The sequence below is a fragment of the Rattus norvegicus genome, chromosome 20 (assembly GCF_021556685.1).
Source record: "Rattus norvegicus strain SHRSP/BbbUtx chromosome 20, alternate assembly SHRSP_T2T, whole genome shotgun sequence".
NCBI lineage: Eukaryota > Metazoa > Chordata > Mammalia > Rodentia > Muridae > Rattus > Rattus norvegicus.
The window spans coordinates 31426883-31452405 of record NC_141553.1 but is presented as its reverse complement, the minus strand read 5'-3'; the positions used below and the strand labels follow the sequence as shown (position 1 = coordinate 31452405).

Genomic DNA, 25523 nt, shown 5'->3' with positions numbered 1-25523 from the left:
TCACAGACATTAGCTTAGCTCAGTGCAAATTGCCTTCACTTATCAATGGCTCACTGTGACCTTAATTGGGGTCTAGACTTGAAGCTAGCTTGTCCTTGTGGTGCCATTTCTCTGTATATGTTCACGGTCCTTTCAGGTTCTTTTTTTTCTTTTTTTGTTTTGTTTTGTTTTTTGTTTTTCTAGATCAGGTTTTTCTCTCTGTGTAGCCCTGGCTGCCCTGGAACCCACTGTGTAGACCAGGCTGGTCTCGAACTCAGAGATCTACCTGCCTCTGCCTCCAAAGTGCTGGGATCGAAGGTGTGCGCCATCACCACCTGGTTGGTTCCCATTCTTTTAAAAAACAAACTTTTTGTTTTTGAGAATTTCATATATACATGTAATTTATTTTGATTAAACCACCCCCATTTCCTCTCCAGCAGTTCCTACCTCACCCCCTCCCAGGCTATTCCCTCTCCAGTTTCATGTGTTCTTTTTGAGAGAACCCACCAGGTCTATCCCATGCTGTCTGTATGCCCATGTGCGGGAGCATGGGCAGCCTTCCTGGGCCTCCATCCCTGAAGAAAGCTCTCTCAAGCCAATGTTTTCCAGCAGCCAGCAGTTGCCCACAACTCCTCAAGCCAAGGGGGCTTTGTGACCTCCTCTGCCCTCTGTGCTAAGCTTTACTCAGGTCTCGTACACGCAGTCACAACTGTTCGAAGTGGTGTGTGCAACTCTCCCGTCCTGTCCAGTTTTGATGTAGTAGTCATCCACTTCCTCTGGTTCATTCTGCCTCCTCCTCTGAGATGACACCTGGCCCCTGGGAGGAAGGGATGTGATCCAGATGTCCCGGTTAGGGCTCAGCTCTCAGCAATATCTATTCTCCCCGTGTCTTGACCAGTTGTGGATCCCTGGGTTAAGGGCTCCCATCCTTCAAGGTCTCATCATGTGCCATATATTCCTTTGTTGTTGTTGTTATTGTTGTTTAAAGATTGATTTATTTTATATATATGAGTACACTGCCAGTGAGGGCATCAGATCCCAGTACAAATGGCCATGAGCCACCATGTGGTTGCTGGAATTGAACCCAGGACCTCTGGAAGAGCAGTTAGTGCTCTTAACCACTGAGCCATCTCTCCAGACCCCACATGTATTACTTTAGTCTCTTGACCATTGAACATCCCAGCCGTATGCAGTTTATGCTAAGAACATGTCTTGGTCTTCTAAGAGAATATATTTCACTGGGTTGACAGCACACACCTCTAGTCCCAGCACTGGCTAAGCAGAGGCAGGAGGATTATCATGACTTGGAGACTGAGCCGCAGAGTGAAAACTGGGCCAGCCAAAGGTAGAAACATAGCCTATAGCAAGAAACAGACCCCAAAAGGACAGAAATAGAGACGGAAGGATATTGGCTTCCAGAACGGGGAGAGAGCACCACAGGGGAGTCTAAAAGGATAACCCTTGTACCTCGAGCCTTAGACTCCTGAGAAATAGGCATCTGGTATATTGGCTGGTGACTCTGATATTAGCTCCTAGTAATGTGATCAAGAGTGTGCCCTTACATCTCGCTGTTTAAAGGCAACAGGACTGACTTCCTAGGGTGGAAGACTTTTCCTGTGTCTCTGACGTTCTGCACCCCCACTGTGGGCCTGTTTGCTGGAGGCTTTCCTCAGATATCTCTGGCCCGGCCAAGTGTGAGGGTTCAGGTGAAGGGGAGAGAGCTCGAGCAGGAAGGGGGATCACCTCGGCAGCCTCCACTGCCTCCCCTGCTGGTGCTGCACCACCTCTTTCTCCACCACTGCGGCTGCAGTTGCTCCAAGATGTCAGGCCAGCCGGGCTGAGCCAGCAGGAGGAGGACTAGCCAGGGAGGGGTGTAGGGCGATTTCAGAAGAACAGAGCTCTTCCGCCAGCAGCAGTGTTGCAGCTCTTATGACAGAAGCTGTCAGACGAAGGAGTGATTCTCACATTCCTTTGTTCCTTCTTATATACAGTTTTTGGATGGGTCAGTGTCTGACAGCAGGTACTTTCTGTTGGCTCTGCCTGAGAGCTTGGAGATCTACATGTGGGAGGGCTTGGGGTGCTGCTCCCACGTGACTGAGGGTCACAAACCTCTCTACAGGGGCATGTGGGAGGCTGTAGTTTCCTGGGAATTTAGGGAAAAGCTTACCGTCCCTATGGTCACTGGGGTTTCAAACCTCAGCTCAACTGGGATCCAGACCACCACCCCACACCCCAGCCATTGACAGGGCTCTTTAGGCTAAGGCGACAAGACTGGATCAGGTGAAGCAGGTCCGGGTGAGGGAAGCGGCTGCTAATGGTCTGGCCTGCTTGTCCACAGTGACCGGCTGGCCCTCCTGCAGGTCAGGAGGATCCTGCAGCAGCTGGGCCTGGACAGCACCTGCGAAGACAGCATTGTGGTGAAGGAGGTGTGCGGGGCTGTGTCTCGGAGGGCTGCCCAGATGTGCGGCGCCGGCATGGCTGCCATCGTGGAGAAAAGGAGAGAAGACCAGGGCCTCCAGCACTTCAAGGTCACTGTGGGCGTGGACGGCACCCTGTACAAGCTGCACCCACAGTGAGTCCCGAGACGGTGGTGGGAACCGGGACAAAGGGCAGGCAAGTGGGGGGCCCCAGCTGGACCCACACAAACTTCATCTTCACAATGGGAAGATGTGGCTCCATGGGGATGCTAACTGTGAGTAGTAGAGCCCACTGCTGCTGAGGCTGATGCAAGGGCTGGTGCTCCCGCTTCTTGGTTGGCCATGTGAGGCTTAGGAGTTAGCCTTTAAACTCCAGCGAGGTCAACAGCAATGACCTCTGCCCCTCAGGGAATGATGCATGGAGATTAAATGGACACCACCACCCAGCAGAAGCCAGGTGGCATAGGGCCAGTTTTTGCCTGCTTTGAGCTTCAGCTCTTTTTCTATAGACAAAACAAAACAAAACAAAAAAAAAAAACAAACAAACAAAAAAAAAAAACAAAAACCAACCAAACAACAACAACAAAATCATAGTCCTCATAGAGTGTCATGAGGCTTAAATTAATATCTTCAGTAATGAAAGTTATTATTTGCTCTTTGTGGCGGGAGGGAGGGTTGAGACAGAATTTCTCTGTGTAGCCCTGGCTGTCCTGGAGCTCACTTTGTAGACCAGGCTGGCCTTGAACTCACAGAGATCTGCCTGCCAATGCCTCCCAAGGGCTGGGATTAACACAGTGCACCACCACTCCCAGCAGAAGCTATCGAGTTGTTCAATGTTCCCATCTTCTTTTGGTGACAGGAGATGTGGAACACGATTTTAAAATCCCTGTGGTGCTGATCTCTGCCTTACAGCTGCTTTTCTTTGTCCCCAGGGACACACATTTTGGGATCTAGTTTCTACACATATAGCCTTTTAAATGTCTTTACATTTATTTTGCATACACATACATATGTATATATGTGCATCTATGGTTTTGCATACACGTACATATGTGTATATGTGTATCTATAGTTTTGCATACATGTACATATGTGACTATGTGTATCTATGGTTTTGTATGCATGTACATATGTGTATATGTGTCTCTATGGTTTTGCATACACGTACATATGTGTATGTGTGTATTTACGGTTTTGTATATATGTACATATGTGTATATGTGCATACATGTGTATATGTGTATGTATGGACATATGTGGATGCATAGGCATTAGCTCTCTTCTATCAGCACACGGGACCCACCCAGGAATCGAACTCAGGCCTGAAGGCAGGCAAGCTCCTCTGAGCCATCTCACCAGCTCCAGATCTCTTTCTTGAACTAAGAATTGAAAGAAAGAAACCACAGGTGCTGACACCTCAGGGCAGTGATGGTGCAGGCCCTTGCCCAGCACTTGAGAGGCAGAGGCAGGCTGATCTCTTAAGTTCAAGGCCAGCCTGGTCTACAGAGTGAGTTCCAGAACAGCCAGGGCTACCCAGAGAAGCCCTGTCTAGTAAAATGGAGATAAAGCAAAAGGTGCTGACGACAGTTTGGTGGAGTGGCCCCCCTCCCTTAACAGAAGCCCTGAACTAGGAATGGAGACTCTTTGGATTGGTTCTGTGAGAATCCTGCAGCTAGCACCACACCTGACCCGAGGGCATGGGGCTTTCCCCTAAGGCCAGAGAGGAAAACGTGATCACCATGCTCCCACCAACCCCACTACAAGGGCTGATCTCCACTCTTCCTCTTGTCCCAGCTTCTCCCGGATACTGCAGGAGACAGTGAAGGACCTGGCTCCTCAGTGCGACGTGACTTTCATGTTGTCAGAAGACGGCAGCGGGAAGGGAGCAGCTCTGATCACAGCTGTAGCCAAGAGGTTACAGCAGCTGCCGAAGGACAACTAGGTGGCCCAGCCTGTGGTGACAGGGGCCACCAGACGACCGCTGGGCTGACCTTCCTCTCTTAGTACTCTTAGCATCCCGGTGCTGGCCTGGCAGTGACGCTCGGCGACACCTCCATTTGGCATATTTTGGCCAAAGACGGGCTGACTTTAAAAAAATCAAAGGATCTGGCCCCAGAGACGCCCATTTGGCAAGTCTTTCACTTGAGCTGTGAGCATTCAATGGTATCCGGTCTTGGGGTTGCTGGAGCCTCCCTTTCCAGGCATTAAGCTACGTCTGGTGGGAGACTGGGCCTGAACCCTTGAGAGGAAGAAGGGCGTAGTGAACTCGGGGATCTAGGCTACTATGGCCTCACTTGTCATATTGGCTTTAGAGGCCCCGGGGGTGGGGTGGGGTGGGACAAGGGCTTTGGCACCTGCATCTCCGAGAATCGAGGAGCCCACTGAAGCCAGGAGGAATGTCACCCTCTCAGGGCACTCTGTGAACACCTGGGGTGCCATTGCCCATGTGTATATTGTGGGGTGGGACACCATTCGAGGTACTATTTCTCATTCCTGTGACGCTGCTGTCTGCCTTTGTTTCGGACTGTGAGGTGTATGAGTACGGGTCCATGAATAAAAGAAACGGGTTTCCAGGAACCTTGGCACTAGGCGTGGAGCTTTCCCCCGGGAGCCCTGTTGGCATCTCCAGGTCCCATTAAGGGACATCCAGGATCTATAGAGTCCAGACTTCCTGCCAACCGAGGATCTACTGAAGCCAGTATCCACATTTCACTTGATTGACATGAGGTACTCCCCAAGACTGAGCAGTGACCACGTGGCCTGCGCCTAAGCGCTTGCTCTTGGACTGGTGCCAGTTGGAAGTTGTATGTGTGCATATGTGTGCATTCACATGTGTCCATGCGCAGGTGTGTATACATGTGTGCACACATGCAGATACGTGTTCTTGTGTGTATTTGTGTGTGTGTGTGTGCACATGTAGATGTGTATTCATTTTAGGTATGTGTGCATACATGCAGATATGTGTTCATGTGTAGGGGTGTGTATGCATGTGTGCACATGTATATGTGGATATGTGTTTGTGTATACACGTGTATATTTGTGTGCATACACATGTAAGTGTGTGTTCGTGTGTGTGTGTGTGTGTGTGTGTGCTGTACACATGTGCATGGAGGCCAGAGAATAACTTCTGTGTCCCCCACAGAAGTGCCATCCGTCTCCTTTGGGACAAGGTCCCCACTGATTATCCTAGGCTGGCTGTCCAGCAAGTCTCAGGCATCCTCCTGTCTCCACCTCCTACCATTAGAACCATTAGAACTGAAGGCACACCAGCCACACCAGAATGGGTCTTATCTGTGGCTGCGACTCAGCTCTGATGTTTGGAGACAAGCACTTTCCTATCTCCCCAGCCCCAGAGTCCTTTCTCCTCCTCTACCAGTCTCTTTCTCTCTGAAGTGGGGAACCCCTGTCCACCAGTATTCCCTAACCCTATCTACTGGAGCTATCTGGAGCCGATGCGTCCCTGACTCTTTCTCCAGGAGCCATTCCTTTCCCTCTGCTCTTAGCTCTCTCTTCCCTGAAATGCCCATCCTTTCTGTCTTGTCCCCAGACTCTGTGGACTCCTTATCTGGGGAGATTGTAAGCTTGTTGCCAGATGTATCCTTTTTTAAATTAATTTTTGTTTTTGAAACAGGTTTTCTGTGTAGTCCTGGCTGTCTCGGAACTCATTCTGTAGACCTTGAACTCCTAGAGATCCACCTGCTTCTGCCTCCTTCGGAGCCCAAAGGTTAAAGGAGTGGGCTTACCACCACCAAGAGTCTGATAATTTTTTTTTAATTTCAGAAGGATCCCAGGATTGTAATACTTACTGAGGAGGAATATGGCTTTTCAGACACACCAGAAGAGGGCATCAGATCCCATTACAGATGGTTGAGGGCCACCATGTGGTTTCTGGGAATTGAACTCAGTACCTTTGGAAGAACAGTCTGCTCTTAACCACTGAGCCATCTCTCTAGCCCTGGAGTATGTTTTTTAAAGTAAAATTTTCTAAGAAGCTTTCCCGTGGGGTGTGTGTGTGTGTGTGTGTGTGTGTGTGTGTGTGTGTGTGTGTAAGTGACAACTCCTTCTCATGGGAAACAAAGAAGAATATTGCACAGTTTAGGTTGAGTTGACGTGTTTGACACATTGTCTCAACCCCGCATTGTTGCTGGTTGTCACTTCCTGAGAGGGGACGGGTGGCTCCCTGTGCGGAGGGTGGTCACATGCTGAGGCAGTCTGTCAGTAGCAGACAGAGGCAAGTCCCGGGGGAGGGGGGGAAGAGAGAGAGAGAGAGAGAGAGAGAGAGAGAGAGGAAGGAGAGACAGAGAGAGGAAGGAGAGAGGGGAGGGGGAGGGAGGGAGGGAGAGAGAGAGGAAGGAGAGAGAGAGAGAGGAAGGAGAGACAGAGAGAGGAAGGAGAGAGGGGAGGGGGAGGGAGGGAGGGAGAGAGAGAGGAAGGAGAGAGAGAGAGAGAGGAAGGAGAGAGGGGAGGGGGAGGGAGGGAGGGGGGGAGAGAGAGGGAGAGAGAGGGAGAGAGAGAGAGAGAACACGAACACACACGAGCAGCCTAGGGCCAGATGAGGGAGTTGAAGGGCTCTCTCTTCAGTGCTTTCTGAAACAGCCAGAGGCCATGTAGTTCTGTGCACAGGTCCTATATGGCACCGCCAAGCTTTTCTGTGTTTCAAAGCTATGCCTCTCTGGAGAAGCGTTAGAGGATTTCTTAAATTTATTTTGTTTCTTTGGAGAAACCTCTTCCTTTTCCCCCTTTTCCCCCTCCTCCTTAATATATATATAATATATATATATATTTTTTTTCCAGAGCTGGGGACCGAACCCAGGGCCTCTACCACTGAGCTAAATCCCCGTCCTTATATTTATATTTTTATTCTATGCATATGAATGTTTTGTACGAGTGTGTGTCTGTGCACTGTGTGCATAACTGGCACTCACAAGGCCAGAAGAGAGCATCGAACCCCCTGAATCTGGACTTAAAATGATCATGAGCTGCCATGTGGGTACTGGGAATGAAATTTGTGTTCTACACAGGAGCAGCCACTGCTCTTAGCCAGAGCTGTCTTTCCAGCCCCTTTCCTTTGGTTTTTAAGTTTTCTACCATGCAGGTTCTGGGGTTGAACTCAGGTTCAGCTTGGTGGTGAGCGCTCCCAATGGCTGAGCTACCTCACGGGCACTTCCTGTCGTCTTTTTGAGACAGTCAAGGTTGCCCTGGAACTGTGTCAGTTCTCCTGTTTGCCTCCTGATGGTTTACCTCCCAATTTTGCTGGGCCCTGACGAAATCTCAGTAGGTTTTGTCTTATTTATTTAATGTACATCAGTGTTCTGCCTGCCCGTGTGACAGATAGGATCCCCTGGAACAGGATTACAGACCTCTGTGAGCCACCCTGTGGATGCTGGGAATTACCCTTCATCCTCTGGAGGAGCAGCCAGTGCTCTAACTGCTGAGTCAGCTCCCTGGCCCATTAGGTTTTGTCCTAATTAGCTGGGAACCTGGCTGTCCTTGTAACCTCTCCCCAGTTCTCCTTCCTGGGTACCACACCCTCAGCTCTCTATCCCACTTCCCTCTGAATCCGCAGCAACCTTTCTGGATAGATAATCTGGCCTGCTGGTTTAGCCTGCTGTGCCACCATGGTCTTTCAGCACATGTAAGCAGGTTTGACAAGGTTATCCAGCCTTCTGGCCTAGTGACGATCTCTTAGAAGGAAACGGAGTCCCAAGGTAGGTATCTAAGTACCCTTAGCCACTGTAACCAGTTGATGACATCATAGAGTTTGAAGCAACACTGGAACTCCAGAGAGGGCAAGAACCCATTCCATGACTGCAGGAGTCCCTGAACCACCTGGGACCATGGAGGGTCCCCCTCTTCTCAAGGCTCGCTAGGCAAGACCAGTAACTACATCAAGGTAAACTGTCTTTGGGAGAACTTCATAGTCTCTCTTCTTTAGAAGATCAGCCAGGGATGGAGCTCCATTGGTAGAGAACCTACCCAGCCTGTTCAAAGGCACGGGTTTGGTCCCCAGCACCGCAGAAACTCAGAATGGGGATACTTGTCCTCAAATTCCAGCTCTTAGGAGGAGAGATTCAAGGTCATCCTTGGCTATAAATGAATTAAAAGCCAGCCTGGATACATACAATCCCATTCCATATAAAATAAAGACAGTCTTGGCACTGTGGAGGCAGAAGTAGGTAGATCTCTGAATTTGAGGCTAGCCTGAGCTATGTAATGAGGTTCAGTTCCAGCCATCGAAGAGAAGAGCATTGTTTCGTACATTTTAGAGCCCTGAACTCAGTCTCCTCTTGGTGCTCTTTGTAGAAGGAGCTGATAGGTAAAAATGTGAGTAGCTTTCTCTGTCACCTGCTTTCCCAGAACAAGTGGCCTGACTCATTGTCCCATTCAGAAACAGTTCACTTCTGTCCACGGGGAAGAAAGGGTCTCACTGGGAATGAGAACTGGGTTCCTCTTCTCCATGCTACCGATGGTCCCCAGAGCTGGCTGCGGCAGTGAGCAGTGTGCAGCCTTCATTCTGTGGAAAAAACTGAGGAGTGAAGGGAGACTAGCAAATGAATGGATTCACTGCTTCTGAATGACTCTCCATTCATCTGTCTCATCCAGTAGGACCCAAGTTTTGCATACACAGTAGATCGTCTATAGGTAATGGCTCAATTGGTGCTGAGTCCCATTCTAGGCATTGAAGACCCAAGGAGGTATGACGCCATCTTGCAATGTTAGAGTTCACAAGAGAGAAAGGCGAGTTTGTATCCATTTGAGAGAAAGGCTAGTTTGTATCCGTTTGTATCCATGAGACAGCATAGGAAATAAGGACCAGGTGGAGGCCGACTGTCGCCTCCATCCTTCAGATCTGCAGAGTGTGTGCTCCTATGCACAGGTGCACCATGGCCCACTGGGGTCAGGGCCTGAAACGTATCTTTTCTGAGGAAAATATCGAGTGTATGAAATGAATAGAGTTACTGAGGATATTATAAAATGGCTCCTTTTATTTTTTTTAAAGACTTATTTATTTTATTCTATATGAGTACAATGTCACTATCTTCAGACACACCAGAAGTCGGCGTCGGATCCCATTACTGATGGTTGTGAGCCACCACGTGGTTGCTGGGAATTGAACTCAGGACCTCTGGAAGAGTAGTCAGTTCTAACCACTGAGCCATCTCTCCAGCCCATGAAATGGCTCTTAGGAAGTAACAATAAGGCTGGGGAGGCATGCCTGTAATTTTCATGCTTGGGTGGCTGAGGCAAAGTCACAAGTTCAAGATTAGTCTGGGCCACATAGAGTGTCTAGCCAAAGCTACATAGTAAGGTTAGCCTTGACTACATAGGGAGTGTCTGTCTCAAACCCCTACTATACCTGCCCAAAAGGAGAAAGTGGTAACCGTCATACATATAGTTATTAATTCATTATATCACAAGCCCAACAGAACCAAATCGCAATCACCATTTTGAAGCTCTCAGGAGTGTAAACCTCATTTTGAGACATTCACAACAATCTCAATAAAAAATGCTGGTAGTTTCTGGGCCAGCCTGATGGCTCAGTGGGTTAAGGCCCTTCATCCCCGGGACCCGCATGGTGGAAGAAGAGAACTGACTCCCGAAAGCTGTCCTCTGACCTCCACATGCATGAGGGGACATGTGCTACCCTCCCCATAAACATACAAATAAAATTTAAAAAGTCCGTGGTTTCTGTTGACGACGACGACGACGACGACGACGACGACGGCACAGGTGCTACCCTGCTGTGGTTCTTACCTCTAGAGCCATTTAGAAATTTTGTTTCGTCTCTGATAGTTCATAATGTAAGATATATTTCCCCTGTATTTCTTGCTAGTGGCCAAGGCTCTTCGCTTTTGCAGGCTGTAAGGAATGTATGCCATTTTATTCCAACAGCGTCAACCTCCGTCTTGCCTTCCTGGCACTCTTCTGCTTCTGGCTTCCCTGCTGTCTAACTTTAAATTCTTGTATTTATTTTGCCTTCTTGTCCACTTACTGGGGGGGGGGGGCAGTGGAACCTTCCAGTTAAGCAGCTCTTTCCCTGGTCTTAACTCTTAACCAGTGGTTCTCTATCTGTTACGTGCTTGACCTTCTATAGTCTAAACAATATATTTTACAATGCTAGTAAGTCCTTAAATTTTTCATCCAGTTTCTTTTGATCCTATTCACTCCAACTGGGAGTTCATGAGCACAGTGGTCCTGCAAACAGCATCTTTTAAATAAAGAAAAAAAGTTTCTGAAGTCAAGTACAGTGGTCCACATCTGTGATCCCAGTACTTGGAAAACGAAGGCAGAGGGCTCAGGTGTTCAAAGCCAGACTCAGGTAAAGAGTGAGTTTGACATCAGCCTGGGCCACTTGAGACTCCGTCTCAAAAAAAAAAAAAAAAAAAAAAAAAAAAAAAAAGAAAAAAGAAAAGAGAGAAAGAAATTAAATTTAAATTTGAAGTCTGATTTATTATTTTGTTTTCATATTCTATCAGAAAAAGAAAAACCCACCAAAATCTGCTTCTGTGTTTTCTATTATTTTTCTTTTTTTTTCTTTTTTTCGGAGCTGGGGACCGAACCCAGGGCCTTGCGCTTGCTAGGCAAGCGCTCTACCACTAAGCTAAATCCCCAGCCCCTCTATTATTTTTCAACGAGTGACTTCTCATGTTCTTACTATTTCTCAGTGACATATTTTATGTATTTTACAGTTCCTTCTTTGACTTCAGCTCTTTCTTTGCATCTGTACCTTCCTCCTCACTTTGTCAGGTGTCTCTGCCGTCCCTCTTTGGCACCCTTGGTCGGCCTGTGCTGGTTTCTGCTGGAGGTCATGTGTTTCCCAGTTTGTTGACATTCTTTTTGGGTAGCTTTCTTCCTCGGATGTCTGGTGACTTTTGTCCTGTAAGCTTTTCACCCACGGGTCACCCACTGCTCTATCCTGGAATGTACTGGGTCAGGGCCACTTTAGTCTGAGTCATTCTGAAGAAATGAGAAAGGAGAGGTAACCTTGAGAGCAGAGTCCTGGACACCCCAAGTCCTCAGGGAAGCCCTTCCTGACAACCCTGCTGCCTTGTCTTGTCCACTTGATGAGAGTTAGAGCCATGCAGGAGGAAGAGACTTCAACTGAGGAACTGCCTCTATGAGGTGGGTAGTAGGCAGGTGTGCACGGTGTTGTCTTGATTAATGATTGATGCGAGGGGTTGGGGATTTAGCTCAGTGGTAGAGCGCTTGCCTAGCAAGCGCAAGGCCCTGAGTTCGGTCCCCAGCTCCGGGGGAAAAAAAAAAAAAGAAAAAAAAAGATTAATGATTGATGCGGGGAGGGGCTGGGGATTTAGCTCAGTGGTAGAGCGCTTGCCTAGGAAGCGCAAGGCCCCGGGTTCGGTCCCCAGCTCCGAAAAAAAGAACCAAAAAAAAAAATGATCGATGCAGGGACCTAGCCTATGGTGGGCAGTGCCACCCCTGGGCCGGTGGTCTTTGGTTGTATAATAATGTCGGCTGAGCAAGCCCTGAGGGCCAAGCCAGGATTCAGCATCCTTCCAAGGTCTCTTCAGTTCCTGCCTTGACTTCCTACCAACTTCCCACGGTGGGCGGTGATGGACCTGAGTGTAAGCCAGATGAGCCCTAGCCTCCTCCTCCCAGGTCACTTTAGAGATGCAGAGCCAACTGGGACAAGCCTCAGGACCCCTGGGCAGACTTTTAGGAGTTGGCCTTCAGTATGTTTGGGATTAGTAGCCATGGGAGGAGGGTCTATGATGTCACCAAGGGGCTGGTGAGAGAGTGGGCTAGCCTGTGTGAGCCTACTACTACCTTTCCCTGCTCTTTGCTTACCAGAGCCTCGCTGTGCTCAGAACTCACCCACTGACACCTATGCTGGCCTTGAAGCCGTTCTCTCGTTCTCTCGACAGGAGAGAGGCAGACAGTGATCGATTCTGGTCCCTCACACAGAGATGCAGTTAATTCACTGTGGGGATGAAGGCGTACTAGACCATCACTGTCTGCTGAACGTAGGATACCCCCGGCCCAGAAGCAAAATTTCAATCTACCTCCACGATTTTTTTTACCTGCAGAAAAGACCATTTTGTGGGGTGCAATTGGTATACAGAGAGGGGACTTTATTTTACACATTGTCCTTCTTGGCTTGATAATAAGCCTTATCACCCCCCCACCCACACACACCCTCACATATGTAGCAGATGTGCACCTTGGTCTTCATGTGTCCCTCAATAACTGGAGAGGATCTCTTGCTTACCTATGGACCTTACCTGGGCTGCCTTGTCTGGCCTCAGTGGGAGAGGATGCCCCTAGTCCTGTAGTGACTTGATATGCCAGGGTGGGGTGGTACCCAGGGGGGCTCCCCCTTCTCAAATGAGAAGGGGAGGAGGGATGAGGGGAGGATCTGTGTGAGAAAGAAGGGGAACTGATACCGGGATGTAAAGTGAATTTTTAAAAAGCAGAGGACAAACAGACAGTTCCCGGGGAAACCAACAGGTCATTCATTCACACCCCAGGTCAGATCCAGCATCTTCTTGTAGCCAAACCACCTCCCGTCTGACACCCACAACACCTGTCACTCACATCAGGGCTGCCTTGAGTGTTTCGTCTTTAATCTGCTTTGTATGAACTTTTTGAGGGCCTCAAGGTTCTCTTCTGGCCGTCTTCTGACTTCTTACAGCCTTTTCCTCTGATGGCTGGGACCCAGTGCTGAGACACATCAGAACCTTTTCTGTCCCAGACAAATGAAGCGACAGAGTTGGTCTCTGGTCTCGATTCTGGTCTGTCTTGGTCTCTGCGTGTGCTAATGAGCTCACGGAGTGCCTGAGGGTAAGGCACTGAACTGCCCTGGGATGAAAGCTTGGATCTGAACCGTTAGACAGTGTCTGGGATTGTGCACAAAAGAGAATTGAATTGTAGATCAGCTGGGGAGCTAGTGAGACAGCCCCATGGCCCTCGGCCTCCAGGACTGGACGCCTGTGGGAGCGCATAGCTGGCATTTTTTTTAAGCATGAGATTAGGAAGCCTTTTGCTTCCTCTGCGAAGCACTTGAATTCAGTGACTTGAGGTAGGATGGGAGGTTTTGGGTTTGCTTTGTTTTGGTGAAAGCCAAGCCACTCTGGCCTGAGTGGTCTGAGGCCAGGGGAGGCAAGGGCTCTGTCTGGTACGAGATGAAGCAGGTTTGAGAGAAGGTAGTTACTGTTTGGCAACTCAGGAGTGTGGAAGAAGCCGTGATTGCCGTTGTGGAAGAGGGGGTTCCTACTAGACTCCCCAGACACTGTCTTGATTTGAGAAGCCTCCAAGCACCATTTCATAGTAAGTTCTGAGGTTTGCCTCTGACTGGTGCTGTATCAGGAACACTTAAGGCAGTGTTCCTCAACCTGTGGGTCTCGAGGCCTTTTTAGGGGGATGAAAGACCCTTTCACAAGGGTCACATACCAGTTATCCTGCAGATATTTACATGATGATTTTTTTTTTTGTTTCTTTTTTTCGGAGCTGGGGACCGAACCCAGGGCCTTGCGCTTCCTAGGTAAGCGCTCTACCACTGAGCTAAATCCCCAGCCCGGTACATGATGATTCTTAACAGTAGCAAAACTACAGTTACGAAGTAGCAACGAAAATGATTTCATGGTTGGGCGTGACCACAGCATGAGGAACTGTATAAAAGGGTCGCAGCACTAGGAAGGGTGAGAACCACTGCCTCAGGGGCTGGTTATCTCCTCCAGAGGGTGGCACCAAGAGTCCCCACAGGGGCAACTGGCTGCTGCTGAGATGGTGAAGCTGAGAGGGAGGCCTGCCCTGGGAATCTTATAGAGCTGCAGGCAGGCTCTCTCTGATAATGAGATACTCTCCCCCTCTAACTCATGTCTCAGACGGCATCCAGGCTGGTCCAATGAGATGGCCATGTTGGGAAGCATCCTAGAAGCCAAGCCTGAGCACCTGAGCTTGGTCCCCAGAGCCCACAAGGTAGAAGGAAGGAGCCCACTCCCAAAGTTGTCTTTTGACATTCACGTGTATACTATGTGCATGGGTGTACACACACACACACACACACACACACACACACACACACACACACACAAATGCCGAAGAAAGTTAAATTTAAAAACTCTTTTCGAGGCCAGGTCCTGGTGCACTCCTTTGATCCCAGCACTTGGGAGTCAGGGGCAAACTCTGTGAGTTCAAGACCAGCCTGGTCTTCACAGCGAGTCCCAGGACAGTCAGAGCTAAACAGAGAAACCCTGTCTTTTTTTAAAAAAAAATATTTATTTATTATATTTATATGAGTACACTGTCACTATCTTCAGATAGCACCAGAAGAGGGCATCAGACCTCATTACAGATGGTTGTGAGCCACCATGTGGGTGCTGGGAATTGAACTCAGGACCTCTGGAAGAGCAGTCAGTGCTCTTAACCGCTGACCCATCTCTTCAGCCCAAGAAACCCCGTCTTTGTCTTGAAAAAAAAAAGTATCTCCTTGACTTACACTAACTTGCATGCTGTCCCGACATCTCTTTTTTGATAGTCTATTGTCTATATATTGTGTGTACGTTGCAGATGTAGGGCTCAGAAGAGAATTTGAATATATCCTCTCCTTCCACTGTGTGAGTTCTGGGGCTGGAGCTGCCAGCTCCTCATCTGCTGAACCATCTTGCCAGCCCTAAGGAAAATGTTTATTTTTAAGATTTCTTTTTTAAATTTTATGTGTTTGGGTGTTTTGCCTTCATATATGTCTACATACCACACGTGTGCAGTCTCTGTGCAGGTCAGAAGAGGGTGTATTTTGTTGTTGTTTTATTATTTTTTTTAAATCAAGGTTCACCTGGCCTCTGCCTCAGAGGCTTCAAAGGAAAGCTCTGGCCCAGTTCCAGTTGCCTCCTCCAGGAAGCCTTGCAGGATTAACCTGGGGCTCCCTTATAGTTGGTCCCTGTGACTTATGGGATTTCTTAGCGTCTCTCCTGCAGGCTGTAAGCTCTATAAACACATGACTTTAGAAAAGCAGAGGAGTGGGGCAGCTGGGGGGAAAGCAGGGTCACCCCCCAGACCAGTGTAGAACAGAATGAGATAACAATAACTCTTGTCCCCACTGAACAGAGGGAGAGCAAGGCAGAAGCAGGAAGGAGGTGACCAAGACACTCACTAGAGCATCTAGTTCACCTGACTCCCTGAGCACTTGCTCTCTCCCTTTCCTCCCCCCCACCCAGGCTTCATTATGTTCACTAACCTGGGCACTTAAACAAACATCTTTGTGTGAGCAGTGGGAGTGGGGACCACACGTTTCTGGGCTGTGGGCGGAGGTCAGAGGACAGTCTCAGACCTTCATCTTCCATCTCATTTGTCACTGTGTACTGCACGCCAGGTGACCCAAACTTCTAGGTCTTCGTGTATCTTGGTTTCCCTCCCACTGTGGGAACACTGTGATTAGAGACGGTCACTACTGCGTGGGGTTTTTACGTAGGCTCTGCGGGTGCCAACCTGCTCCTAATGCTTTATATGAGAACTGCTGTACCCACTTAGGCACCTCCCCAGCTCAGACCTGAGCATTCCTTTACACGCTTTGGGGGCTGGGGATGTAGCTCGATTGGTATACCATTTGCCTCCATGCACAAAGCACTTGTTGTCCAGCACATAGGAGGTAGAGGTGGGAGGAACCTAAGTTCAAGGCCATCCCTGATGGCATAGTGAGTTCAAGGCCACACCTTGACTAAGGAAATACTTATAAAAACCATTTAATTGGGGTTAGCGTACAGTTTCAGGGGTAAGTCCATTTTTATGCTGGAGAAGGAACTAAGAGCATTACATCCTGAAATGGAAGGAGGGAGGGAGGGAGGGGGAGAGAGGGAGTGTGTGTGTGCGCTTGGGCCTGACATGGCCCAAACCCCAAAGGCACCCCCAGTGACATCTTTCCTCCAATAAATCTACACCTCCTAATCCTTCTAATCCTTTCAAATAGTATTACTCCCTCGTGACCAAGCATTCAACTATATGAGCCTCTGGGGTCTGCTCTTATCCAAACCACCGCATTCTGCTCCCTGGTCCCCACAGGCTTGTAGTCATAACATAATGAAAAAATGCATTTGGTCCAACTTCAAAAGTCCCTATAGTCTATCACAGTCTCGGCTATGTTTAAAAGCTCAAAGTTCAAAGTCTTCCCTGAGACTCGTGACAAACTGTAACGCCTGTAAAATCAAAATCAAAAAGCAGATCACAGTGGCACAGAATACGCACTACCACTCTGAAAGGGAGGAAAGAGAGCATGGTGAGGAAATACTGGACCAAAGCAAGACCAAACACACCAGCTGGGCAAACCTCAAATTCTGCATCTCCATGTCTTGTGTGTTTCAGCTTCGTTGACTATACTACTTCTCTGTCTTGGGCTATTTTCACTCTGTCAGCAGCTTTTGTTGACTCATATCTCCTGACTGTGGCGTCTCCAACATCTTGGAGTCTCCAAGGCAATCCAGGCTTCACCTTCACACTTTCCCACTATGGGCTTCCAATGTAGGGACACCTCTTTTTTTTTTACACTTATAATAGATTTTATTGATGAAATAAAAATATCAACAACAGCAAACAGATTCTATCATTTTTATGAGTAAGGAGACCAAGACAACCCAGATATAAACTTGAAGGTAAAGTTATGCTTAGCTGTCTTCATATCTTGGATTGTAGAATACATAATATTCTTAGGGTAAGGCCTGAGGAATTTAACTGACGATAAAACATTAACAAAAACCTTATGCAAATTACTCAATTCCGGGGAGTTACATTTCTCAGAAAAATACCCAAACTTTTCTTCCAAAACAAGTAAGTCGAAATACTTCATATAGATTATTGACAAGTCATATGACTCAAACCTTTGTGGACCTCCTCAAGTTTCCTATACAAAGACACTTTGAGAATGCCTTTATAAGTAACAGAGTTTCTATACAAAGTTTCCTATACAAAGACACTTCGAGAATGCCTTTATAAGTAACAGAGCAGTCCCTTATAATTTGCAGTTGCTTTTTGTTCTTTTTGTTCCCCATCATACACAGCTGTCTAAGTACTGATGAGAAACTCCAGAAGAAGGAATTTGTAACACTTAAAACATCTTTCTGAGGAACATGACAAAAATTCCAGTGTTCTGGATCAATTATCCTCTTCATTCAGTATATTTATACTGTATATAACTTGCCTGCTGTTTATCTGAGTAGACATTTAGTTGTTAACAAACGTCATGACTTTACCGTGGTTTTATATAAGATTTGGTATCATCTTCAGTTTCAGGAATCCACTGGGGATACCTGACAGGTAGGAGGGAACTACTGTAGCAATAGAAGTCTTTAACCCACAGACATTTTATTGGTTTTAGTGCATCTTCTTATGCAATTCTTCAACAGCTGCCTCTTTTTCTCTTAGAATTTGCTTAAGTCTTCTTATTTTTTTCATCTCTGATGGTTTCTTCTAGTTCTGGTGGTGTCACTGGAAAAATAGCTTAAAATAATTACTTTGTTCAAAAGATGTGCTTGAACTTAAATGTGTTTCCCCTGCTTCTCATGACAGCAGTGTTCTGCCGCAGTTCTCTCGTCTTCCCTGGTTGTACTATGGCTTGTGATAATGTTCTGTTGTGATACGTCTGATGTTGGTAAAATACCACTAAGGAGCTGGGAACGAGAGACATCAGTGGGACACCTCTTATACACGCCTGGCCTCAGGGATTTTCCTTGATCTTGGAGGGAGATTTCACAACTCTTTCTTCTCTCTCTGACTCTAAAGCCAGAACCACATGGCCAAAGCTGCCAAGTTCTGCTGCTTGCTGGGCCTGGACCCTGGACCCCTCACTCAATTACATCTTCACCAACATTCTGCTACTGATGGTTTCCTTCAATGCCTAGCTGTTTTCAAATTCCTTTTCACAGGTTTGGTGGGGTCTGGCCTGAGGTCACCACGCCCTTTATTCTATTTTTATCCTTTGGGCTTTTATTAAACCTCATTTCCTTGCACACTGAACTTAGCTTCATTGTTTCCTGGTGGTCCTCTTCTCCTCAGATTGTACATTTCTCCTTAGACTATACATTTCTCCTCAGACTGTACATTTCTCCTCAGACTGTACATTTTGTATTCTCTTTTGTCCATCTTTTGTCCAGCTTGCTCCTCTTCATGATAGATCTGCATAGTGACCACTAATAACCGCACGACCAAGTCAATACTAGGCTGTATTGAAATCTCCTCTGCCAATACCATTCATCCCCCTCCCCATTTCAATTTAGCCACAGGCAGATTGTTAGGACAAGGGCAAAAAGCATTTTCATTCTTGACTAAAATAGCACAAGGCCACTAATATTCTTCCCCTCTGAAGCCTCTTGAGCTGGGCCCACAATGCTCTACTGTCTTTGTTCCTATTAGGATGGCCCATCAAGCACCCCCCACCTCCACCCCCCAAGTGTTCAGCTACTTTTCTAGTTCAAAGTCTCAACAACTTCCGTATTCCTCCAACAAATGGCGGCTTGGTCAGGCCTGTCGCAGCAATGCCCCACACCTTGGTACCAACTCTGTCTTGGTCACCATTCTATTGCTGTGAAGAGATGACAAGACCAGGACAACCTTTATAAAATAAAGCATTTAATTGGGGGCTTGTTTACAGTTTGAGGCTTAGTCCATTATCATTGAAATAAAAACGGAAAAAGAAATAAAAAGAAATAAAAGTGGAAAGGACCTGATTGCTCCTAGATATGGTGGAAGAGAAAGTTCATTGTAGATCAAATGGAGAGTGTGGACAGAGGCAGGGACATTTGGGAGGGTCCAGAGTGGACATGACCAGACTGAGCTGGACCATGTGGGGGATATGGGAGAAAAAGGGAGAGGGGGAGAGGGGAACCAGGTGCAGCAGCCGGAAGAGCAAAAGTACCAAAGGAGCTGGTAACCAAAATGGCTGGATTATATAGAGAAGAGCCTCTGGGGGCAAGGGCAGCCCAGCCCCTGGGCTGGAGAGTTTGGGGGTGGGCAAGGGGTAAGGTATGCCAGCCACAACCTATAACAGGTCGGGGCTGCAGGCTGTGGGATGCTGGGAGAACATGGAAGCTCAGCCATTTCTCCCAGGGTTTGAGACTGATAAGTAGGGAGCATGGCAGCACCAGGCAGGGATGGTGCTGGAGACATAGCCTAGAGCAGCAACCTGATCCATAAGCACAGAGAGAGGTGAGGAGGGGGGAGACCGCCTGGGCCTGTCCTGGGCTTTTGAAACCTCAAAGCCCACCCCCACACCCTTCCTCCACCAAGGCCACGCCTCCTAATCCTTCTAACCATCCCAAACAGTGCCACTCCCAGTGACTAAGCATTCAAATACATGAGCCCATCAGGGACATTCTTATTCACAGCACCACACTAGGCCCCATCTCAAAACAGACAAATACAACTAGCACCTCAGTTAGTCTTTATTTGTTCTGAGCTTCTCACCAGCTCTGAGTGAGCCTCAGTCCGCACCTCTAGAAGGAAGGATTAGGGTAGAAGGGACTAAGTTCTTCCGTGAAAAGGTGAATTGATTTCTCTGAGCTCCAGCTTACCCACGGTAGAATGATCCTTAGGTCCCCACGGTATTGGGAAGCTTCCAGGCAGCCACGCATGGAGATCCTTAGTGCAGTCCTTGGCATCCGTTATTGTCACCATCGTTCCTACTCTCTTGCCCAAGATTTCTGTGAGGCTCCAGTAGAACAGGCTACCTGGTGACCGTCGGGTATGGTGGATACGCTATACGGTCTTCTCTCTGAATGTAAGGACATCAAGGTCTAGAGGGGACATAGGGTAAGGCCCACATGATATCCAGGACCAATGCTCTCCTTTTCAGAGTACGCTGAGCACCTCAACCTGACTCCTTTGTCTCTTTCTGTTCTTAGGACTCCAACCCACCAGCTCAAGACTGTTCCTCAGACACCTGGGAAGGTAGAACTCACCCCAGTCCCACATACTTTTCCATCAAGAACCCAGTCACCTCTAAAAGATGGCAAATGATGTTCTTTGGGGAAAATGAGAGTGAACTCAAGTAAGGATTGTCAGAGGTGACTCAGGCTCTCCCAAGGCAAGTGCACGGGGACCTGGGCTCGGGCCATACACCTCGGTGGGCTTTCCCTGGGACCTTCTGCCTTGGGCAGCTTCTTGGGTTCAATAAGATGAATCGAGAGAGACCCAAACCTCGGTAATTTAACCCATACATTTCACAGAGACTGCCTGGAGAGGGACACTTTCCCAGGGTGACAGAGTAATTCGAAAGGGACATCCTCACTATGGTTAAGCATGATGGCTAATGCCATTTTTTATATGAACTTTGAAGGGTGGATACTGGACTGACACTGATCACCAGTGGACACCCTGGGAAAATCCCCCATGTCTTAGGGTTTTCATAGCTGTGAAGACACACCATGACCAAGGTAACTCTTATAAAAGACAACATTTAATTGGGGCCAGCTTACAGTTTCAGACATTGAGTCCATTATCATCATGGCGGGAAGCATGGCCATGTCCAGGCAGACATGGTGCTGGAGAAGGAGCTGAGAGTTCTACATCTTGATCTGAGGGCAGCCAGGAGGAGACCATGAGCCACACTGGACTGAGCTTGAGCATAGGAGACCTCAAAGCCCGCCCCCACAATGACACACTTCCTCCAATAAGGCCATAGCTATTCCAACAAAGCCACACGTCCTAATAGTGCCACTCTCTGTGGGCCAAGCATTCGAACACAAGTCTATGTGCTATATCTACCCCAACCACCATACACTGGTACCCATTTGTTGTATGTGTTGTATGTGTATGCTTCTGTGTGTACAGGTGCACATGTGTGCCTGCGTGTATGCGTGTGCATGTGTGTATAGGCCCAAAGACAACCTCACGTATTATTCCTGCAGAGCCATCTACCTTATATTTTAAGAGTTTCTCCCTGGGATCTGAGCTCATCAATCAAGCAAGGCTGGGTGGCCAGCAAGCCCCGGGATCTACCTGTTCTGCCTGCCCAGCTCTGACATTGCAAGTGTGTGCTATCATGCCTGGCTAGTTTTCCTTGAGTCCTGGAGCTCAAACTGATGTCATCTGTTTGCAAGACAAGCGTTGTACCAACTGTCTCCTTAGCTGCTCTCCTAGCTGTCTTCCACCATCCTCCTGCCTCTGCCTCCTGGCTGGTCTGCACGACCACCACCCCTGATTTGTCCTCCCCTGTCAGGCCAAGGTCTTATATCCCCCCTGTTACTGTGATAGACCACACACACGAAAGCAACTTGAAGGGAAAGTGGCTCACAGTTCAGGCAACGGCATCGCATTGCAGTAGCAGGAGCCTGAAGCAGCTGGTCACATCCTGTCTACAACGAGGAAGCAGAAGGCAATAGATGCATTGCTGCATTTAGCTTGATCTCTCCGTTTCATTCAGTCCGGGATCCACACCAGGTCCTGCCCACAGTTCAGAGGAGTCTTCCCATATCAATCAATTTATGATGGTCCTCCTCGGGCATGCCCAGAGCCCACCTCTCAGGTGCTTCTGGATCCTTCCAACTTGACAATTAACATTCAGTGTCTGCATTGACAGTGCTGCTGAGGGACAAAAATGACAAAGACTGTGACAGTGAGGGGCAAGTTGGGGTGGCACAGACCTATAACCCCAGACACTCGCAAAGCTGAGGTAGGAGGACTGAGAAGACTCAAGGGCTGTGCTGGGATACAGAACAAGTCCAAGGCCAATTTAGGGAGACCTTGTCTTAAACATTTAAGTGAACAAACAAACAAATAAACAAAAGTAAAATTAGGCTTGGGGATATAGCTCAGTTGTGAATAACTCTTCTAGCTGACTGAGGTCCTGGGTTCAATCCTTAGTATCCGATAGGGTTGGAGAGTTGAAGTGAACAGAAGATCAGCAGGGCATGGTGGGGTGTGGCAAGTCACAGACAGGCCTCCAGCCCCCTTTCAAATCTCAGTCTTGCCATGTAACATCTGTCTGAGCTTGGGAAGCTGTCTGACCTCCGGGGAAGACCGCACAAGGTCTGCTGTGAAGGAATGCTTCAGCTCTCTACATTAATTGGAGAGCATGTGTCCAGCACAAGGGAAGCCAGAGCTGGGAAAGGAATGAGGAGCTTGGTCACCAGCAAACTGGACTGTGGGCTTTGGTGTGACTGGCATGGAGAGAAATCAGAAACCTCAGATTCAGATCCTGATCCAAGAAATGAAACTTCTCATCTGAAACTCATAATGGTTCCTGGGCCAGATTTTTTGGGAAGACGCGCACTTAGACAGTTGTTTATGATCCTGTTGGAAGGAAGGTAGTCCTAGACACCCTCGTTGTCCCAGAGAGGCCCCTGGGCTTGCAGGGCACTTGAAGTGATGGGGAATGTCGGCAAGAACGGCCCACACAGATGGGACTACACAGCCCAGCTCAGCCCAAGCTGCCAGCACAGTGGGCCACAGACACACTCACTCCTCATTTCTGCCTAACCTCCAGTCTGAGCAATCTCCTATGGGAGACTTACCGTCAAGAGCCTCCAACAGATGCCCAGAGCTCCTTCCCCTCCCCCGCTCATCTCCTGGGTAACAGTTGGTGGTTAGCAGAGGATGAAAGAGGACCGAGCTTCATCATCTAGCGTCTCCATCAGCTGCACCAATGGGATGGGGAACACCACTTCTCTCTAGGATGCTGCACGGTCCAGGACAGGTCGGGGAAGCTGCCTCTGTGCTGCAAAGGCAGTCAGGTGTGTGTGTGTGTGGTGTGTGTGTGTGTGTGCGTGCACGCGTGTGCGTGTCTGTTTAAAAGCCTGTCGAGTTGAGAGAGGAAGGCATTTTCTCATAGTGACAAAGCTAAACCGGACACGATGCTGGATGTGGTGTCTCATGCCTTAATTCCAGCACTTTGGAGGCTGAGGAAGGAGAACTGTCTTGAGTTTGACACTATTTTGGTTTACATAGTAAGTCCCAGGCCAGGCTGGACTACAGAGTAAAATACTCAAAAACAAAAACAAAACAGTAAATTACAAAAACTCATCAAGTATGCCCAGTGTGGTAGTACCATAGTCTTGGTGCTGGGAGGTTAAGGCACAAGAATTGCCATGAGATCTGGGCCAGCACATGCTCGTGGGTTTAGCTCAGTCTCTGCTCTGGGCCAGGTCAGCTACTGGGTCTCATCAGCACAGGCTGCCGGAGCCTTTGAGTCACAGCATTACCTCTGTGCAGAAAGCTGAAGTAAGGACCAGACAAAGCCTTTGATGAGAGCCTGTCTATAAAATACTCTTCTCTCTCAGCCCCTGGCTCATGCACTTTTAATTGTTTTGAGGTTATATGCATTAAAGTCCAGAAGAGGCCAGGTAAGTGTTTTTGGGTTGGGGAACGTACTGCTGATGGCTAGGTTTCTCCAGGGGAGATGGGCATCTCCTTTTATGTGCATGCTGTGTGTGTGTGTATGTGTGTGTGTACAGTCTGATAATGTATACATCTGACTATATTCATCAAGTTTTATAAAAATACAGAATCTGATTTAAAATGGTAAATAAAAGGTCATATATAAAAGTTCCTGCCAGGTTGTGGTGGCACACACCTTTAATCCCAGCACTCGGAAGGTAGAGGTAGTCAGATCTTTGTGAGTTCAAGGCCAGCTACATGGAAAAACCACGTCTCCAAAAACAGACAAAACACTCAAAGTCCCTTCACTGCCTTGGAGCTTACCTGAGTAGGCTATGCCTTCGCTTAAGCTTTTCATGGTCCTTCCAGTCCGTCCACAGATAACAGGGAGCACTCACTCAGTATGAAGCAGACACCAGGGCTGTTTGTAAACAAGCCTTCGACCATGCCCATTCCATAGCTGAGGGAACTGCAGCTCCATTGAGAAGCCTTCCCAAGCAGTACGTGATGGCGTGCACCTTTAATCCTAACACTCAGGAGGCAGAGGCAGGTGGGTCTCTGAGTTTTAGGACAGCCTGGTCTACATAGATCCAGAATAGCTAGGGCATAATGAAACGTCTTCCCAGGTCAAAGCCAGTGAGAGGCCAAGTAGGGTTTCAAGCGATGTATCCCTGCTTTGCATCTGAGCCTCATCTTGAAGCTACAGCCAACACATTACTATGTGGAGTGGTACATTAAACGGGGGTGTCGGTACACAAGCAATCCAGTTACTCCTCAGCACCCTAAAGAACATAAATACTGATTCCATTTCCTTTCATACAGAAACCTCCGGGGCGGGGATTAAGTACAGTATCTAATCCAAGTCTGATGCTCTGGACAAACATCAAGACTGAAGATCCAGTTTTGTCTGTGCCTGTGTGCCACATTCCAGCAGATCTCTCTGCTGCCAACCTTTGGGACTCAGGGCAGCTGCCTGGCATTGTATCCATGCTTGAAAGCCTGGGTTCTTGGCTTGCCCCGTTGGAGTGGGAAAGGCCTCCAGCAGAGGGGACTCTTTTGAGGTAGTTTCAGCATTCCAATTGTTAGCCAAAGCACAGAACAGTCAGGAGCTGTTCTGTCTCTTAGAGATTGGACAAAGGGGCCATCAATCTTGACTATTGGATAGGATTCACCGCTCAGCTTTACTGGTGTCAAACTGACAAACCGTATACGTTTAAGGCATTACAGGTACACACAGACACACACATACCACACATGACACACACATATATACACAAGTACACAGACACGTAGAGACACACACAGGCACACACATACACATATACTACACACACAAACACAAATCACACCACACACACACTGAAATTATTACCCACTTAGCTAAGTAATACAGGCATTGTCTTGGCCATTCCCAGTAAGTACCGTCTTAGCGAATTTTAATTACTCAGTATATTTAACTCTTACTATGCTCTGCATCAGGCCCTCAAAAAAAATGACTTTCAGTATTCCATGGAAAAGGGGTAGATTTAAAAATACTTTAGGGTCAGTGAAATGACTTAGTAAGCCATGGCGCTTGCTGCCAAGCCTGAATCCCTGAGTTCAATCCCCAGAACCCACATGGCAGAATCAGAAACTCAACCACTGCAGGTTGCACGCGTGGACCTCCCACGCTCCAGGTGGCACACATGTGCACGTATGCACAGATAGAACCAATGTAAAACAAAGAACGTGGTAGCCCGTGTCTTTCTCTCTGTGTTGCTGATATGCAGGTATCTGGTGAGAAACACAAAGAAGGATACGCACCTAGAG

The 25523-nt window shown here is 48.1% G+C and overlaps 2 protein-coding genes and 1 long non-coding RNA gene across 8 annotated transcripts in view; 2 read left to right on the top strand and 1 right to left on the bottom strand.

Annotated features, from left to right (window-relative positions):
- Hkdc1 (hexokinase domain containing 1) overlaps window positions 1-4973 on the top strand; it is a 40590-nt gene extending 35617 nt beyond the window's left edge. For all 3 annotated transcript variants that reach the window (XM_087596737.1, NM_001432154.1, NM_001432155.1), the window contains 2 exons: window positions 2318-2551; window positions 4191-4973. In XM_087596737.1, coding sequence (XP_087452863.1) covers window positions 2318-2551; window positions 4191-4338 — 382 coding nt within the window. In that variant the 3' untranslated portion in view covers window positions 4339-4973. The remainder of the gene's footprint in view (window positions 1-2317; window positions 2552-4190) is intronic.
- Window positions 4974-8195: 3222 nt separating this feature from the next.
- Hk1 (hexokinase 1) overlaps window positions 8196-25523 on the top strand; it is a 101594-nt gene continuing 84266 nt past the window's right edge. Inside the window, exons 1-2 of one of the 2 annotated variants that reach the window (NM_001393711.1) lie at window positions 8196-8289; window positions 20243-20424. Coding sequence is in view for 1 of the 2 variants with exons in the window: in XM_087596863.1 (XP_087452989.1) it covers window positions 22984-23071 (88 nt within the window). In the remaining variant the exon portion in view is untranslated. Of the gene's footprint in view, window positions 8290-20242; window positions 20425-22480; window positions 23072-25523 lie in introns of those variants that run through there. The other variant, XM_087596863.1, reaches the window with a different exon arrangement.
- Window positions 19766-22908, bottom strand: LOC134483920 (uncharacterized). 3 transcript variants are annotated; one of them, XR_015645857.1, is made up of 4 exons: window positions 22853-22908; window positions 21634-21920; window positions 20816-20914; window positions 19766-20112 (listed from the first exon to the last, which is right to left on the bottom strand). It is a non-coding gene; the product is annotated as an uncharacterized LOC134483920 (long non-coding RNA). The 3 variants fall into 3 exon arrangements; XR_015645856.1 differs by having other exon boundaries at window positions 21634-21923; window positions 22853-22897; XR_015645855.1 differs by lacking the exon at window positions 22853-22908 and having other exon boundaries at window positions 21634-22103.